The sequence below is a fragment of the Oryzias latipes genome, chromosome 4 (genome assembly GCF_053564925.1).
Source record: "Oryzias latipes strain Hd-rR chromosome 4, Olatipes_Hd-rR_3.1".
NCBI lineage: Eukaryota > Metazoa > Chordata > Actinopteri > Beloniformes > Adrianichthyidae > Oryzias > Oryzias latipes.
This window is the reverse complement of record NC_136240.1, coordinates 17,158,582-17,177,447: the sequence shown is the minus strand read 5'-3', so window position 1 is coordinate 17,177,447 and position 18,866 is coordinate 17,158,582. Positions and strand designations below refer to the sequence as shown.

The window sequence follows — 18,866 nt, the reverse complement described above, 5'->3', positions numbered from 1 at the left end:
GGTGCAGGCTGAGAGGTGAGCACGGAGCGCAAAACGCATGCGCAAACCTGGCTGGATCTTCTTCCAGGGGGGCAACGGTCGCGGGCCGCGGCTCAGTGCTTGATGAAAAAATAAAAATAAAAATTGCGCCGCCATGTAGCGAATTGGCGCCCCTGGGTGCAGCTGCACGCGCTCCTGCTGGAAATGTTTGACGAACGGGGGAGGGGGGGGGGGGGGGCTGCGGGTATAAAAAGGTATAAAAAAATCATGCTTTTTTGGTTATTTTTGTGTGAAATGCACAAATAAAAAATGGGAAAACAAAAAAAATTCTTCACTTAAATGACAGTTGGTTTAGTCGGCAGACTTGATACCTATGTCAGGACATTTAGGCTAAATGCAAAAACATCTGAAATATGGAGAAAAAAGGTCAAAGCTGGTGCCCAATTTAGAAAGAAAAGAAGAAGAGGAGAAAAGAGACAAAGAAAAGGGTATTATCGCATAGCTAGATGCACGTTTTCTAAATTCGAATGCTACCTGCCCTCCAACAACAACAACGTTGCAGATGAAAAATCTCTTGTTTGGTCTATCATGACCAAAACTGAAGTTGGCCGAAATATTTCAAATAACGTCATTTTTAAGATATTTATTCTTAAATGTTTGCTCTGCCTTAACTTGTAACATTAGTTATGATTCGTGTGTCTGTCTGCTCTGCTGTATCACAAAGTTTTTGTTGTGTTTTACTGTAGTATATTAGTTCATAATGTTAAATGAGCTGTGATGGTAGCATGCTGCTGCTTCTGCAGCTGCTGCTGCTGCTGCTGCTGTTAGCTTTTCAAAACTCCAGTTGATCAAGTCATACCTGAGATCACCAATGTCTCAGGAGCAACTCACTAACCTGCTGTTGTTAGTATCAATCATTCAGGGGGGGAGCAGATTTCATATGATGACGTTATTGACAAGCTTACATCAGGAAGGCCACAAAGGTTAGGTTTTAGTTAGTGTTTTCTGTTCTTAGTGCTGCAGTTACATTTATTCTAGAGTATTATTAGTGTGATTTGTAGTTTATAATATTTATTTCAGATTATTTGTGTTTAATTAAATATTTCCTAACTGTATTTTCAGTTACAATGAATGGACAAAGTGACTCTATTGGGGGGGGGGGCAGAGGAGGGTCTCGCCCGGGGAGTAATTCAGGGTAGAACCGCCACTGAGCACAAGGGTTACTCTTTATATTGCAGTTTCACCACGTTAAAAATGTGTGGATCTCACTTGTGACAGTGGATAAATAAAGTGCTTTTTTCCTGAACGTGTCAACATTTTTATATCTTAATTTAACATTGTTGTGAGAAAACAACGTACCAAATCACCCATCGATCTTAATTACCAGTAATACTATCTTTAGCTCTTAAAAAAGGATTTTGCAAAAGTTTGGTGGATTTCATCAAAGAAATAACATTACAATTCCCAAAAAACTGATTTTTTTCTGTCAATTGTTTAATGAAGTGGGCTTCACAGGGTTAATGTTAGATGGGCTGAAGATAGCTATAAAATAGCTACATCAGATTTCTAAACAAACATGTTTACATGGGGATTGAAGATGAGTATTAGCTTTGACTAAATAGGTATCTCATAAAATGGTCTCTTCCCTCCTCCACTCCAGAGCTTCTCCTGCATCCCTCGTTGCTCCGCTCTGGCTGTGGTGACTCTCCATCATGGCTGCCACCTTCTGCTCCAGCCTCCACACCTGCTCCCGGTACTTTCTACGAATCTGTCGGTATGAACTCAGTGCTTTGCTGCAAGGAAGCCCCACAAGACCCGGTTTAGCAGAACGACAGAGCCACAAATTCAATGTTTTTAGCATCATAATCACCTGTGTGCCTGTGTGAGGCGAGCAATATGCTCCCCATTGTCCTTCCTGTGTGAGGGGTTGTCTTTGAGTGCTGTGTTTAAGGAGTCATGGACCAGAGCCAGTCTCTTCTTTAGGGCTTGTTCTCTGAGAAAATGAAATAATTGTTCAGAAAGAACTATTAAAGCCATATTTCTGATTAAGCCGCAGAGGATGTTTACTCAAACGGTTTTGTGGAAAGTGTGAAAAGGTTTGCATTCATCCTCTGTCCTTGACTTCAGAGCACATCTGATGAATTACGTGAGAGAGGAGCGATTCAAGAAAAAAAAACAACATTCAAGGTTAAAAAAGGAAAAAGGACAGTCTGATGAACCACAGAGAGAGAAAAAAAACATTTCCCTTTATCCAAAGTCTGCTTTTCTTCTGTCAGTGTTACTAAGCAACAGATAAAAACCAGGAAATAGACAGATGATGTGTTTTCTACTGCAGATTTTAGGATTACTGCAAGTGATAATTCATCGTGATGAAGCCTTTTCAATTAAAGCAACCAATACATAAAAACAATTAATTCATTCTTTTGACAGAACGTTATTGCAGAAAAACATGTTTTCTAAAGTTTGAGACATTTTGTAAAGTAGATGAGGTTGTGCAGAAATAATGTCTCACCTTTGCAGGACTGCCTGCAGCTCCTTCAGAATGGGTCTGGTCAGAGGACTAGTGATGTCCCCTTCAAAACCAGCTCTAGCAGCATTGTCATTGAGCGTCTAAAGCACAAAAGTAATTAGAGTAAATTTAAGTGAAAGAAAATCTGTCACCATTTATTATTCTTGCATAAAACATTTCCAGACAATTCATTCTGACTTAAATTCAGATGCTTTTCTTCTGTTTTCTGCCTTGATGGTTCCTTTTGCAAGTTTTGCAAGCAGATTACAGCTAATTATTTAGGTTACAAAAGAGGTTTACATCCCTCCTATTGTTAAAGACCCACTTCAATGAAAATGGTGTTTTTGGGTTTTGACCATGTTCTTATAGCATTTTTCTCACGATGGAGTATATATACCAGTATATAAATAGAACTGTTTCTGGAATCAATTTTAAACGATTGTGAATCAGTTGCAGATTGTGGTTGTTATGTAAAATCTACAATATGCGGGTCACAAACTAGATTAATGTACGTCTTTGTTTTCCTCGTCTGAGCTGGAATCTGGCACAGAACTGGCTCATTTATTGCTTGACATTTCTTTTTTGCACCGCTGATGTTATGTTGGGGTTGTAAGCAACCTTAACAATAGATCAAAAGATGATTGGACTGGGTCTCTAAAATGGTACAAGTTTATAAATTAACATAGCTTTTTACAAGGAGCCAAAATGTTTTTATTTTTATAGATGTTTTTTTTCCAAAGGCCAGACGAAAAGCATATTTTTCAGCACTTTTTAAAACTGCATCTATCATAGTTGAAACTTTTAAAGCCCCTCAGCTTTCTGTACTGTAACAAAACATGACATTCACCATGACTGAACAAAAAAAACGTATTTACAATTTTAAAAAGCCTCATTTGACTTTAATTGTCATCTAATAAGAAGTAGTTGCAGTCCCTTAAATGACCACTAGAGGGGGGTTTAAAAGTTAACTTGAATGCTAAATTTTGCACTAATTTTTTAAGTGATTATTTTATATATTGAAATCACATGTTCATAAACTATTAAAAGAGCTCAGATTTTAGCATATTTACAACAGTATTTCCACTAAATCTAACCCAATGAGCCAAATAATGCAATTCCCTAAAAGACAGCTGGAGGCTGGTTTTATAAGAGAGCAATTCTATATTGACTTCATGTTAAAAAAGTCTACATTTACACTCCAAATAAACCTATGTGCATTCTGATTTCTGAAGCTTTTTTGATGACTGATGGTTAATGATAAATCGTTATAACTATGGGGAGAGGGGTGCATTTGGTGGGCAGAATAAACTGCAGTCAAACTCCGCAATCAACTTTCTTGACCTACTCAGAGATGAGCAGTCCAGTGTTTATAAGTCTGTGGTTTGACTGGAAAGGTTCAGTCATCTGATCCAAATGACAGCCAACCAAAGCTGAACATCCCACCTCCTAATTCAGTTCAACTTCAAACCCTCTGGTTGTATTTGCATCAGGGTTTTTACAAGCGTTATATATTAAGGGATTTTATGCCATTTTAGAACAACTGATGAAAATATGTTCATTCACAGGGAAATTCAGGACACCGGGATGCATAGAAAATGTTTTTCTTGCAGCTTAACACAACAAATTTGTTGAGAAACTATTCTGTTTTAAAAAAAAATCACACTCAGCTGTCAAAAGGAAAAGAAATGAAAGTCGCTGTGGCGATCTAGAGAAACTGTACGTATTTTTGTCTTTTGACAATGACAGAGGTGAGCTGTATGAATTAGTGCTGCAGAGGCAGGACAGCCCAAGAGAAGACTTTGTGGAACCAAAATATCCCTCTTGGCCTGAAGGGATTCTGCTTTGGTAGTTGTGTGATTTCCCATGTGGGACATCCAGATTCGAATCAGGTCTGCCACAGTAGACCAGCTCCTGCCCTCTCTTGCTCCTTTCACCTTGACTTTGTATTATTTGCTCACAAAAGTAAAAAAGCTTCTGCAGTGGGAGTCTGAGCTACCTGTTGATCGATCTTCTGGTCTTCCATTTCTTCTTGGAGACTCTCTGGGATGAAAACTCCGGCTGCTTCCTGAGCCTTCTGGCCCATTAAACCCCACTCCAAACACCGTAGTTCTTTCTCCTTAAGGCGGATTAAAGCTCGCAGATCAGACATCTCCTCCTAAACCAAAGCATTGATATCATAAACAAAATTGTTATTGAGGTAAATATCCAATTAGACTGATTTTCCATTGCAGACAAAAAAGTTTTTAAAAATTGTTTTTTAAATTCTACTTTCTACTATCCATTTTGCCATTACGTTCAACAAACTAAGTGGACTATTAAAAAAAAAGTGTTACACATAAATAAAGATGTGATGTGGCGACAGTCTGTGGAAGAAGTTCTTACATGAATATGATGGAGTTATGAAGAGTTAGTTAAGCTAAATTACCATGGAATAGAATAATACATTAAAAACTAAACTAAAAACTAAATATGTATCCTATTTTTCGGACCATAAGTTGCTCCAGAGTATAAGTTGTAGCAGCAAAAACAAAAAAAAAAGGTTCATGAAACATGGGAGGAATCTAGTATATTATCGTAACATATGAACAATCTTTTACATAACCATATCATAAAGAACATGCTAACAAGTCAACCAAACTCTTTATATCACTTCAAATCACTAAAACTGTTGTATTCTTCATCCTTTGTGTCACTTTGGAACAAGTCCAACAAGCCCGGCGTAAGACTTAGCGGCGCTTCTTCTTCTGTGTTGCTGTCAGCGGTCTAGCGGTTGTTGCTAGTTATTTAAAAAAACAACACAAAAGCCGCACCTCAGTATTAGTCGCACCCCTGTGCAAACTGTGCAAAAAACTGCAACTTCTTCTCTGAAAAATATGGTACCTGACTTTTGGACAGGGGTTTGTTGTTTTTCTCACATTTACGTGGTTAAACAAATTAAAAATTTCAAATTTCAAATGTGCAGCTCTTACCCTGACAGATACAAGTTCATAAAATAGTGAAGCTTTCTCCCGCTTGGAATCCGGTGGCTTGCTGACATCTTTAGACCCGTGTCCCCATCTTTGTCCAGCTGGTTGACCAGCATCCGAGCTCAGCTTGGCCCCGGTTCCTTGGCCAGACATGTGTAAAGAAATGGCTGCACGATCTCTCTTCAAAAGGGCGATATGGTTTCGGAGAGCTGTTTCTCGATCCCCAGACTCAGGCGTGCTGTGAAACCACAGAAGGTTAGAAATCTTTTGAAACTCTATTGTACTCTCTATTTTTTTGTTCTGATCACCTCCATCAAAAGTAGGTGTCTTCACGTCATCATCAACAAGTTTTGTTCTGTTTTTTTTTCTCTCTAAAAAACCTCACCTCTGCTCTGCTGGAGTCTGTGTTTTCTCAGTGAACCCTGCTGTCGAGAAGGAGGTGGACAACTCTTCCGTTCCCATTCTCCTGAGCTCAGATGAAGGACTTCCACTCTGCTGTCTGTCCCCATCTGACTCAGAAAAGAGGAGAAATATGTGACTCAAACTGTGGTTTTTGAGTGTGAGAGCAGCCTTGTACCTGCTGTGTCTCAGAGGGTTAGAGTGAGTATCAAACACCTGCCGAGTCTGTCTGCAGAGGAACGTTTTGCAGCCTCTTGGCATCATAAAGTGACAGCAGCTCGCTGTAGGCCTCCTCACACTCCTCACTGTCACAAAAGACAAAACAGAACCTCATTAGACCAGAGGGATCTGCCATACGAGCCTCCTGACAGACCACTGACCTGTGAACAGTCCTTATTTTAACAAATAAAGAGCCTATAACTCTAAAAAAAAGAGTGTGCCTGCATGGACTGCTGTGTCAGATCCGTTTCCTTCATACCTGTATCTCAGAGCCAACTGCAGGGTTGAGCAGTTAGACTCAAGTCTGTTGAGTTTAGTGCTCATTTGCTCCGATTCTGCTTTTCTTCGCTCCAGAGCTGCAGTTAGCCGTTCATTTCTGGCCCTCAACCTCTCAATGTATCTGAAAAGGGAGAAATTGGCCAAAAATTCAAAAGGAAAAGCATTTTAGATCATAAGAAAATAATTCCCATTAAGTCAAGAAACAGTTTGACTGGATGAACCTTTGGAAATACTTGTGTAAATGTTTCTAAGCAAAGATCATTTGGCTTTTGGCTTCTAAAAAGATAGAAGGAAAAATGCATTGATGATTAAATAAATGTTCACATTAAGAAAAAATACTTCACATCCCCTCAAATGAGCTCAAAAATGTGTTTAATTGGCATTTTGGCACAATTCATTATTTATTTTCACTTTGGTGTAACTTTTTTTTTTTCTTTTTCTTTCATTCAATCATCCTAAAAGGAAATAAAATTGCACCACAATGTCAACTCTCTGTAGCTTTAGCTCACTTTTTTTCTGGAAACCTTCAAGGCTTTCATTCACACTGATCTACAGCAGTTCCTCGGCAACCAATTTTTTTCAAAGTAAAGCTTCTATAATAGACAATAATGTAAAAAGCCTGTTTCGGTCTTCATTAATTACAGGTCATTGACCTCGACCTCCAGTATCATGAAAGAAGTGGAGTTGATTTTTCATGAGAAAACCACTCCAATGAATCCAGGTTTTCTTGCATCAGGTGATGCTGCAGGAGACTGATGCAGAAAACGCAGCGTTTCCTGTGGAGCGTGAATGGCGAGGGAATAGCGTGAATGGCGTGGGATGGCGAGAAGGATTGGTTCAAATTATAACTTAAAGAATAGAATGTATTTTCTGCTTTAGACTCTGACAAATGAAATACATAACCAAATTATTCCAGACTGATTCTATGTGTGTTACATTTTCACGTTTTTGTTAGCTTTATTCATTCAATGTTTATTGGCTTCTATGCAGAGATGTGCACAGTTTTTTTTAGAGTGGCAGGGACTCAAAGTCGGATAAGGGCAGCAAAAAGATTTTTTTTGTCTTTTAAACAATGCGGAAATTAGGTAAGATGTTATAATAAACTGCTAATAGATGACTTCTCTGCTACTATACCTGTGTGGGTGAAAGTGATACCAATTTCATTTTTGATGTAAAAAAAATATTGTCAACATAAGTTTGTTCACTTTATTATAGACTTGGAGGACATTAAAGCAATAAAACAGCTGAGGCTATTTATATTGGGAAATTGTACTGCAAGCATAATCAACATGAATCAGGATTGATAGAGTAATATTTTAAACACAGACATCCTACAAAGTCTGTCCACAGAATGCTGAAAATATGAACAATATTTGCATGTAATTATTAAACTTTGCTGTGTAGTTTGGTTTTTCAGCAGTGTTTCTGGTCATGATCTGTCCCTTGTCAGTCACTCCTGGTTCATGTTAATCCATCCACAGCTGTCTTCATTTTTGTTCATTGTCCTCATTAAGTAGAAGTGTCTGCTTTTCAGTTCTACATTGTCCGGTCATCTGTCTTTTCTTTCTCTGCGGTTTGCTGTCCTGTTTAGGTTTATTTAATAAATGTTTATGTTTCTGCCTTGAAGCCCAGTTTCCTGCATTTTGGCTCTTACATCTCTAGTGCCAGACTCGTAGTGAGGAAGCTATGAAGTCATAATAAATATTGTTTGTTTGTTTTGAAAATTCCACCGGAGTTTTATTTTGTTTTTAGTACCAATCTTTCTGTCACTACACAATCTGCTCTCTGTGTTGAATTGATGTGCGCTTTCAGACGTCTGGCAAAAGTAGAAAAGTGACTCCTTGACCAATATAGAGCATTTTACTGAAATATTAGGCTCTTTCAATCAGTGCAATTTAGTTTGACCAGAACTCACAGGTCCAAATTGCTTCACTGTCACGTCTCTTTAGTTCTCTGTGGGGCAGCAGCTTCTCTTTCTGGCGGCTCTGAGTCCGAGCGGAGCCGCATAGACAGAAACGGCAGCTAAAAATCCCCGGATTACAAGAAAATGGATTTGATAGAATACCAGGGGATTTTGTAGCCACATGTTTTTCTTGTATATCTAACAGAAAATAATTAATGTTAATACAAAAAAAAGAGCATTTTATAAGAGACAGAAAGGGCAGGTGCTCAAGCATCCCTGGGGCCCTATGTGTGCACGTACCTGCTTTTAGTATCATGTAATTCCTGTTAGAATATTGTTCTCTTACCTCAAATTTAGCAAGTAACTTAAAAACAAAAGCTCCTATGTCAGATGACCTTTACTGTTTCAGCCCAGATGACACATACAGGCTATGGTTCTGATGGGTAGACGGCATCCGGGGCTCACAGGGTTAAAACAAAGGCAAAAAAAATCTGTATCAAAACCTTTGCAAATCTCTTAAAAACACTATTGTATGAAATCAATAATGATGTTGTGTTTTTTTTCCTCTGTAATTTGTTATTTCTCTTTTTATGTCATATGCTCACTCAGGATAAACAGGGGGGGGGGTCATTTTCTTGCCCACTTGGATATTTAAATATTTTACAGAATTAAACCAGCAATTTTGCAATTAACACAATATTTGTCAAACAATCATAGAGAAAATACAGTTGCTTTTCTCCATTTTTTTTATAAATAACCAGGAAACCGATGAAGAAATGAAATGATGTTTCGCTATTCAGGGGTTGGGCACAAACTAAATTAATTCCCACCATTTGTAATGATTTTAGTAGCTCTGGTTTTCTGAGTCTGTGTGGAAAAATAATTCAAAGTTTAGTTAGAAGTCAGTGACTATTTGCTACACTCTCTCTATGGTTCAAATAGCAGTATTAAAAGTTGAATGGTTTTACTGTCTGGGGTTGTTTGTAGCCGTACAATATCCATCGTGCTGCATCATTTCAGGAGAATCCAGCAACTGCCATGAAGCCAAAAGGACGACGTTTATGGCACAGTTGTCTGATTTCAGCAGGGTGTTTGTGGTTTCTTAAGTTTAGAATTATGACCTGATTTAATGCCATCCAAGAGAAACCCCTACAATATCACATCTATATCATGAAAGAGTGTTTTCTGACAATCTAATGGGTGTCTGAAGAGAAAAATGCCTCTATGATTATTTCAACTTTGTGTTTTAAACAAGTATTACTAAGCATATATGATACGCTAGTTTACACAGTTTTGATTGTGATTGTCACTGATTGGTGACTTTCTATTGAGTTAACAGATTATATATATTACCTGTGGTAATATAAAGAACCAGGATACATGATCGATTTGTTTCTTAGCCGATTTCTGGGACTCTGCAGCCGTCTAAGCTGCTTCATTTTTACTCACCTGTTCAGTCGCTCTGTTTCAGGCTCAGGGCTGATGGGGCTGGAGCATGTGCTGCCTGAGTCCAGTGGAGCCCCATCGCCACCAACAGACAGAGGCGTGATTGATCTCGCAGCTCTTCTGTGGAGTAACGGTGAGGGGGGAGAGGCCCATTCTGGGCAAAAAGCTCCAGCAGAACGCAAGTAGGAAGGACTCCCGGACCTTCGGGACCTTCTGAGATCTGAAAACTAAAACAACATGTCTATCTTATTGTAGTTGTATAGTTTTATTCTTAAAACTGAAGGTTAGCAACACTGTGATCCCTGATTTTCTCCTTTATGATGAAGTCATTTGCCTCCAAACTGGTTAAAAACACAATCCTACCACCTTGTTTTTCTCCTCTTCTGCAGGGTTGGTGGAGTTCTGGGCCATCTGCTCTTCCTCCTGCTGATTCTGCAGTGCATTAGTTGCAGCAGGCTCCTTTTTGTCCAAATACAGCATGTCCTCTGGATACTGCTCCTTCGGAACACTGGCTGAACATGAAATGCCAAACTCCTTTTCCATGTCCTCCACTATCTGTTATTAGGAAAATACATTAATATATATAGATTCATTCATCTAAAGTGATCCAATACATTTTTTGTGGTTTATACATGAAGCATATTTTTTGAAGATGGTGTTGCATCAGATTTCATAAGACTTAAGTGTCATACATTGAGGCGCCTTGGTGATTTTTTTCTTTCTTTTTTTTCAGTTTTATACCTGTGTGGCTTTAGCCCAGTTCTCATGAGCTGCTCTAAGGTGAGCTTTCTGCTTCTCCTGATCAGACGCTGTTATAGGAGCAGCCCAGGTTCTCCTGTAGCTGATGGAGTCCTCCACTGATGATAAAACCTCTTGCAGCTTTGTCCAGACAACGCCACTGCCCCCTAGAGGTGGAAAATCAGAAGTGCATCAAACAAACTGCTACTGAGGATTTCCTCTTTTCAGTGCAAGTGTAAAACATCCAAAACATCAACCTCGATCATTAAGTGGAGGTTTAGAGGTGATGATGGAGGGAGAGTTCCTCTCTGAGCCGCTTCTGACCAGTCGGTGAGACAGTAGATCGGGAACCAGAGGCCTGGATGAAACGGGAGGCCTCAATTCACCTGGGTCACTGCAAGAGTGAGGGATTTATGTTAAATTAACAAAGAAAAGTATGTAATTCTTTTTAATGACCATAGGTTCATAACAATGTCTTGTATACAAAAAGCTGTTCCGCATATTGCCAAAAACTTTGCCCACCTCGGTGCTTTAAGGGACCCCATTGTTTTGTTGAGTTCAGCAATGATGCTAAGCAGGGTGCCTACTTCAGCTTCACACTGAGCCACCTCTGCAGCCGTGGGTTCGAGGCTGATGACCGGATCAGAACCCCCTGGATCAAGGGCCACGTGGTCACCAGGGGTTAGCATCTCCAGAGCAAACCCTGAGCCAGCGCTCAGACTGTCACATCTGACCCGTCTTGAATCCTATGAACACAGGATGTTGTATTTGCTTATGTGTTAATTTACCAATACTATTATAGAATTGGATGACATTAGTTTACAGTGCTATTGAGCAGATTTCAGACTGGTTAAAGCTATTGTTTTGCACTGCGGAAAAGGAGGAAACTAAAACATCCTGAGATCCAACTTCCTGTTCAGCAAATATTTGTGGACATGCCATCCATTGTTTTTGTGTTGGCTAAATGCCTAAATCATAACATTACACCCAAAAAAGCCATTTCTGTTGGTAACAAATAAAGAGCAAAGAAAGAAACTTTAATGAACTCTGCATAAATAAATTATGTCCAAACAAAAGCAGTAAAAATATTTTACATTCTTTGTCCCTGAAACGCAAAAAATTCTAAATCTGTGTCAGACACAAAAACAGCATTCTGTGGATAGTTTAGCAGTTTAGCAGACAAGGGTTGTCATTTTTACAATTTCTAACTTCACATCTATCACCACATCAGTACATAAATTTTAGGAGTAGGAGCTCACAAATCATTCATTAAAGCACCTAAGCATATGAAAAATCCTGCTCAAAAATAGCCTTGTTTAATAAGGAAACAAAATTAACAATATTTACAGTCGTTGATCCTTGTAGACTTATTGATTTATGACAAAGATACAAGATGTAGCCCAATCATGCAGATGTATAAAACATGAATATCACTGGACTGTCATGCCAGGGAAAACTTTTTAAAAATTATGTACTTAACAGGAGAGACATATTTTCTAAATTACTCACCTCCATCATTTTTCAAGCAAAAGCAAAATGCTTGCTTCAATTCTCTTGTTTTCTGCAAAATACGGGCTACTTTTCTGCAAATATAATGGTAAGTAAATTACTCTGCCTCAGTCTAAGCCTGCTTTCTCTTGCTTCCAGTGCAGTGGGATGAATGGAGTAAGTGGAAACTGTCAGTAAGTCATCCACACCCATTCCTCTTCACCCTGAACCTTTTCCTGTTTTTTTCCACAGTAGCCACACACACTATGACAACTCTGAACTGTGGGTATCCAATGAAAACAAGAAACAATTTTAATTTTAGTGATCAAATTATTCGCTTAACTGCATCTATTTTAATATACCCCGGTACACAGATTTAAAGGTGTTGAACATATAATTTTATCTTTTAACCATATTGCATATTTATATTTTATTAGTTTATATTATGACTATATTTATTTTTTCATTAGAATGAACCACAGAAACAGCGTCTACGGGTTAACATCACATGAAACACATTTTCCACATCGATATTAAACTTCAACACCCACAATACATTTCGCTTCCGGGTTGTATCACTTCCGATTAGGATCTTGCCGGTGTAGGTACCATAACCGTTCGGCCAAAAAAGGCACACACATTGTTAAAAATATTACTATTTTTCGTTTTTTCAGTCTTATATGTGTGTTTGATATTAACAATTGTTTATTGTGCAAGTAAGTGACTATGAATGTCTGTAAATTGAAAAATGTACAATAAAGTTTGTTTAAAAAAATAAAAAAAAAATAACCGTTCGGCCTGGAACTTCCGTTCGGGGTCCTTTCGAAGATAACGTCACACTTCGCTAACTCGACTTGGACAAACTACGTAGCGTCGAGATCTGCTTGGGCTCCACAATTTTTCCTTTCACGTTCCCTTTGGTAACCTAAAGTTATTTCCCTCATAAATTGTGTCTAAAAATGTTCTTTGCAATCCGCGTGTAATTCCAGTTTAAGTTCAGCCGGCTAAATGTTGTTCTTCCGGGTCCGTTCTGCCAATAATAAAGCAGTGGGCGCACGGATTAAAAACACTTTAAGCGAACATGCATTTAATAAAAATTATAAGAATAATAAAGGCACGTTTGTTTACAACAGACTTCATAAAATTTTATTTTATGGTTGTATCGTATTTTGTCCAGACCAATCACTATCTGACACGTCAGCATTAGTCCCAGGACCCCAAACGGAAGTTACAGACCGAACGGTTATGGTACCTACACCGGTTCAAAACAAACTAGCTGCTCGTTTGGTTCCTTATGACTTCAAATGCGTTGTTGTGATACACGATTCGTGAGCGAGTTATAATCAATAGTCCGGTGAGTCTATTTTTTTTTGTCATGTATATTATTTCTACAACATGAGGAGCCAGTTTAGCTCGTGCTGGTTTGCGGCGCCTTCCATCCGTGAAACCTGGGTTCGACTCCGGGCTGCTCCCTGTTCCCTTCTCTACCTCTGCCGGTTCCAAGCCCGGTTTGAGAAGGTTGCGTCAGGAAGGGCATCCGGCGTAAAACATTGCCAAATTTACCATGCGACTTGTTCGCTGTGGCGACCCCTGATGGGAGAAGCCGAAAGTGGAAGATTATTTCTACAACATGCAACGAGTCTATGGTAATGAGTTATTTTTGTTAAAGCTAGCTACAGCTAACAGGTAAAGTTGGTGTTTCTTCTCAGAGGCGTTTGTTTGCTACTTTGTTCAACTTTGACGCTTTATTAAGACAGTGGACCATATCACGAAAGGGTTTGTTGTTGAATCACAAAATTATACGTGTGAATTTGCCAAGAATCGCTCACTGATCGTGCAAAGCTACCGGTGTTGTACTGTTTTGCGCATGTTTGCAGTACTTTAGTTTACTTTATGATCGGAATGGATGGTATGTAGATATCTTAGAAGGAAGTGCTCCCACTGCGGTGACGCAGTTTTAGGTTGGAAATTCTAAGAGGTTTTATATATGAAATGTGGTCATTTTTTCAATAGCTCCCAAACCACCTAACCCAAAGACATGAAACCTATGACGAATTGTGGCACGTACCCACATCAGACACATCACTTTATTTTGCAATAGGTTTCATCTCTTTGGGTCATGTGGTTTGGGAGCTATCGAAAAAAATATGTAATTCATATGCAAACTTCTGGAATTTTAATAGAAAAATTCATATATATTTTGCATCAGCTACAATTGCAAAATAAAGTGGTGTGTCTGATGTGGGGGTGTCAATACCATAATTCAGCATAGGTGTCATCTTTTTGGGTCAGGTGGTTTGGGAGCTATTGCAAAAAATTACCAGATTTCATATGCAAACCTTCGGAATTTTAATATAAAAATTCCCATAAAATGTTTGTGGTGTATGTTGGAGCCATAATTTGGCATATATTTGCAATCATAAGGTCACATGGTTTGGAAGCTATTGAAAAAAAGCAGACTGCTTACTTCAAAGAAAAATTCTAAGTAAAATATTGAGCATCTACTATTGCAAAACCTCTCATTAAAACATTGCAAAATAAATAAAAATGTTTAGACACAACATGAGGAAATGTTTCATTGTACTTTATTTTATTTTTGCAAAGCATTTAGTCCCGGGTTTGATCTAAAATCTTCTCCATCTCATGCACTTGTTAATTTGTTGACGGCCCCTAAGAGACCCCACTGGAAATTCGCGCTGAATGTCTGTTGAATAGCCAACCTAAAACTAACGTCACCGCGGTAGTGCTCCCTCAAAGATTAAAGCAACAATAGCAGTTTTAATTTTTTTAGATTCTGATCATATTTCATGTCTTTTGAAAAACTAGAACCTATGAGTTTGAATGGATTTAATGTAGGGTAAATTAACCTATTTCATTTAGAGATCTTTAGGATTATCACATCTGTCTGTTACTTGATCAATATAAGTACTTCCCCTATTTTTTTCAGCATTCCCGTGTATCCATGGAGACACCAGAGCCAGGCCCAGCAGATGGAGAAGAGCGCCCAGTTGAGCTTCGACCCCGGACACGCTCCAACCCCGAGGGTGCTGAGGACCGCCGCAGCAGCACGGGCAGCCTTGGGGGCAACGGCAACCAAAGCATGTCCCAGTCTGCCGTGGGTAGCCGTGTAGAGGGGGAGGGAGAGGCTTCCACCAGCGACAGTCCTCCCAGCTCGGTCACCACCACAGTTTCAGTGGCTGCAGCTCAGAGTGGAGCTCCTGCTGCTTCAGGTGTGGCAGCAGCGGCCAGCACTGCAGCACAACTGTCAACGTCAGTTGTTTCAGCTAAAGACAGGCCAAAGCCCCCACCACAACAGCCAGCACTAACAATGTCCAGCCCTCCACCTGCCGAGTACCAACTCAGACTTCCTCGTGCAAACTGCCCAGAGAAAGTGGTTGGTGGTCTTTTTTTTTTCATTGAGGAAGTTTCACAAAAGCTAAACATTGAATTTACTTTTCTAATTGCCTTCCTCATCTGGTTTTGTCTTTCTCTTTGCAGATTATCTGTTTAGATCTCTCTGAAGAGATGTCCCTACCAAAGCTGGAGTCTTTTAATGGGTATTTGATCATTTTTCACGTCTTTACTGCTTATGCTTCTGTGTTTTATATCTGTGCTTGATTTGAATTTCTTTACATTTAGATCTAAAACAAACGCTTTGAACATATCACAGAAGATGATCGAGATGTTTGTGAGAACAAAACATAAGATTGACAAACGACATGAATTTGCACTTGTCGTCATCAATGATGATGCCCTCTGGGTGAGCACAGTAAACATTAATACATGGGGTTTTCATGATGTTAAATATAATGAGTTTGTTTCTCAGCTGTCAGGCTTCACCTCTGATCCCAGAGAGCTTTGCAGTTGTCTGTACGACCTGGAGACCAATGTGTGCGAGTCCTTCAGTATCCTTTCTGCTTATTCAAATTATTTAGAAAAAGTTATTTTAGTTGACAAAATAGTAAATTTGATTTTTTTGTGTGCAGTTTTATCCTTTACTGTTGATTTTTAGACCTAGAAGATCTCCTCAATGTCATGTAAGTAACCAGAGACAAAATCCTGCTACATTTTTTTACATGAGCACATACAGTAGAAGCAAGATGTTTCATCTCCAATATTTGTGCTGTCTGTGTGCCTCTTCAGTCGTCAGAAGATCGAGTTGCCGTTGGTGGAAAATGTTCAGACCATTCCACCGCCGTATGTTGTGCGGACTCTGCTCATCTACAGTCGACATGCGGGGCCACTACAGCTCAACCTCCCCGAAGCCGTCAGTGTACGTAACACATTCTAGTTCATCTGCAGAAATATTCTTTTTTTTCAAAGCTCCTGAGTGAAAAGTCGCCTTATTGAGAAGTAATTTGGTGTTAGTGAGGGCTGTGTTTTTGTCATTTACATTTTCTTGTGTTTTGCTCCAGAAAATGCTGCAGTCTCCTTATTTTTTCTTCGACGTGGTCTATTTACACAACGGGGTGGATGAACAAAGCGAGGAGACCAGCTGGAGGGTGAGTGGAGCTCAAAGATTTGAACTCTGTTCTGTTTTACAGTAAAGCCCACACTCAAAGCACACGGCCATGGTTTGCAGCACATACAGAACAGTTTTCCTTTCACTGCTATGTCCCAGAAGTGCAGCAGCTTCAAATACTTTGCCAGAGCTCTGTTACTTCACATGTAGTCTTTTATTTTGAAAATCAAATTGGTTCTCTTCTTTAATACCACTCTTTTGTACAAAGACTTCCTGTCTGGATGCTTGCACTGCTCCTCAGTCTGTTGCTTCGTCCTGCAATCGTCCTTTGTGCCTGGGCTTCCACTTGTATTTTATTTTGTAGATTTGAGTGAGCATGACAGCTTTTAATATGACAATTCACTTAAAGCAGTGGTCAGACTAGTATGTAAATGCTTATATAAATATAGAATATAAAAAAATAAATACTAGATTTTACACTCATTTTGTCATGTTCAAATTCAAAAGTAAAAGGAGAAAAGGAATTCAACTTATTAAAATAAAGCAGGAGGATTTTATTTTGACACAGGGTGCATTTTATTTTGAAAGAAACTTGGATGTGCTGCCGACAAAGTAAAAAAAAAAGATATTTATAGAAAAAATTACCCTTGTCAAAATTACAGTGTTGTAAGTATTTAACGCTACTTGTTATAAATAATTGGCTTAATGGCCAATTTTTTTAGAAAAAAAGTCAGACCCCTGACTTGGGCAATGGACTGATTATTTTTATTGCAAACATGGGTCATGTGTTTGTTTCAAATAAACAAAACAAATTTACCTTTTTTTATTACCAGCATTTATTAATTTTATTTTCTGAAATCTCTCAAAATTCAGGAAACTTTTATCAGTTACAGTTGTCTTTGACTCACTCAACATGTCTTGTTTCTCCAGGACAACTACTCCTCCTTCTGTAACCTGGACTCAAAGGGCACGTGTTATCGCTATGAGGTTTCACTCAGCGGACCTGCCATAGAGCTGCACAATTGCATGGCCAAACTGCTGGCTCACCCTTTACAGAGACCTTTCCAGAGTCATGCGTCCTACAGCCTGTTGGAGGACGATGACCCCGAGGATACTGAAGCCACGGTCTAAAAAGGGACAAGTGCAAAAACATACACACACTTTTTAGTTTTCTTTTTTTTTTTTATTAAAGGCCTTTTTTCATCAAATGAATCACTTCTAATACTTGTATAGATACGATCCTGATTACATTCTTTTATTTTTAACTTTCCCCTTGGTTACCTTTTCACATTTCCTTCCTGCCTGTTTGTTTTATGAGGGTTTGTTTCATTTTTGGACATTGAGTCACAGACAGTGAAAGAATGTACCTGTTGAAGCTTCTCCTCGATGGTGACCTGTGGGTGGTTCCCCAGCAGTCTAGCTGCACTAAACCCAATGTACAGACACTTTTTTTTATGTTTCTGAGTATTAAAACAAGCAATGGAAAATGTGATGACTGAGTGTTTGATGTGTTCTGAGGGGTTTTGTCAGGAGGTGGCAGCAAATTCCCTCCTGAGGATCCAAGTTTTGTTTTGAATCTTCTACCAACTTTAGTTGAAAGTTTTAGCTTTACAACAGCTGGTATGATTCTTTCTTACAGGTTACAGTTGTTGTTCCTTATTTGCAGAGCAAACATCATGTAATAAACGACATATCATATAAATAATGAATATTACTTCACTGGTAAAGACAACTTCCTGTCTGGTTGGTTATCTTTGAAGGTGCCATTCTTCTACCTTCTAGGCTCCTGCTTCCAGATCTTATCTGATGTCTCGCTCCTGACCCCTTCTTTCTTCTGTCACTCCAACATTACTTTATAAGTCAGCTATTTTCAAATGAGGTCGGGTTGTCAGGGAGACAATGGGGGAGCAGGAAAGCCCCAAGCTCAGAGGACCTTTACCCTTTCACACCCTTCCCCAGCAGTCCCCCCCGGTCCTCACGTCATCAGAGATAACAGTAGAGGGGGGGACCCTGAGTCTCTGCGTTGTAGGGCGAATTTGTTATTCCCTCATTCCTGAGGAATGACAGGTCCCTATTGTTTTCATCCTCTCAGTCCTTCACTGCCATGACTCCTTTCCGTACCTCCACCAGACAGGATGTGGTGGAGAACTTTTTTCTGTTACTATTTGGCATTTTCTGCTTTACTCCCTATGTTGAACATTGTTCAAGCACCACTGGGGAATTTCAAAACGGAGTATATTTAAAGGTGGCCCTCTATTTAAAGGTGGTGCTGGTTGCAAATGTTTTTTTTTTCCTGATACATCTCATCTATAGGAGTGGAAAGTAACAAACTATCCAATGTCGTTTCAGTCATCAAGTCTAATGTGTCACAAAATGCAATCTATATGACCTGATTCATTGTATTTGCTGATGAAGGAGCTCAATGACGATAAGGATTAATATTATTCAGCAAAGTAGATTTATTATTGTGCGAGATGA

General features: G+C 39.1%; 2 protein-coding genes across 6 annotated transcripts; one reads left to right on the top strand and one right to left on the bottom strand.

The window, feature by feature from the left end:
* Positions 1-23: 23 nt before the first annotated feature.
* ushbp1 (Usher syndrome 1C binding protein 1) lies at positions 24-12,122 on the bottom strand. 2 transcript variants are annotated; one of them, XM_011474057.4, is made up of 14 exons: positions 11,948-12,122; positions 10,961-11,184; positions 10,696-10,832; positions 10,442-10,605; positions 10,067-10,255; positions 9,704-9,927; positions 6,332-6,472; positions 6,070-6,158; positions 5,840-5,963; positions 5,458-5,692; positions 4,485-4,643; positions 2,492-2,589; positions 1,850-1,972; positions 24-1,772 (listed from the first exon to the last, which is right to left on the bottom strand). In XM_011474057.4, exons 1-14 carry the CDS (start codon positions 11,954-11,956, stop codon positions 1,607-1,609), a joined length of 2,082 nt encoding a protein of 693 aa, XP_011472359.1. In that variant the 5' UTR covers positions 11,957-12,122; the 3' UTR covers positions 24-1,606. The 2 variants fall into 2 exon arrangements, with proteins under 2 accessions (XP_011472359.1, XP_020558071.1); XM_020702412.3 differs by having other exon boundaries at positions 10,064-10,255; positions 11,948-12,109.
* A 589-nt stretch (positions 12,123-12,711) lies between these two features.
* On the top strand, positions 12,712-17,880 carry babam1 (BRISC and BRCA1 A complex member 1). Of its 4 annotated transcripts, none has more exons than XM_023954280.2 (9): positions 12,712-12,846; positions 14,874-15,320; positions 15,425-15,483; positions 15,566-15,686; positions 15,753-15,831; positions 15,939-15,963; positions 16,070-16,199; positions 16,342-16,428; positions 17,319-17,880. In XM_023954280.2, the coding sequence occupies exons 2-9, from the start codon at positions 14,889-14,891 to the stop codon at positions 17,517-17,519; spliced, it is 1,134 nt and encodes a 377-aa protein (XP_023810048.1). In that variant the 5' UTR covers positions 12,712-12,846; positions 14,874-14,888; the 3' UTR covers positions 17,520-17,880. The 4 variants fall into 4 exon arrangements, with proteins under 4 accessions (XP_023810048.1, XP_023810047.1, XP_023810046.1 ...); XM_023954279.2 differs by having other exon boundaries at positions 12,722-13,280; XM_023954278.2 differs by lacking the exon at positions 12,712-12,846 and adding an exon at positions 13,139-13,572.
* Positions 17,881-18,866: the final 986 nt, after the last annotated feature.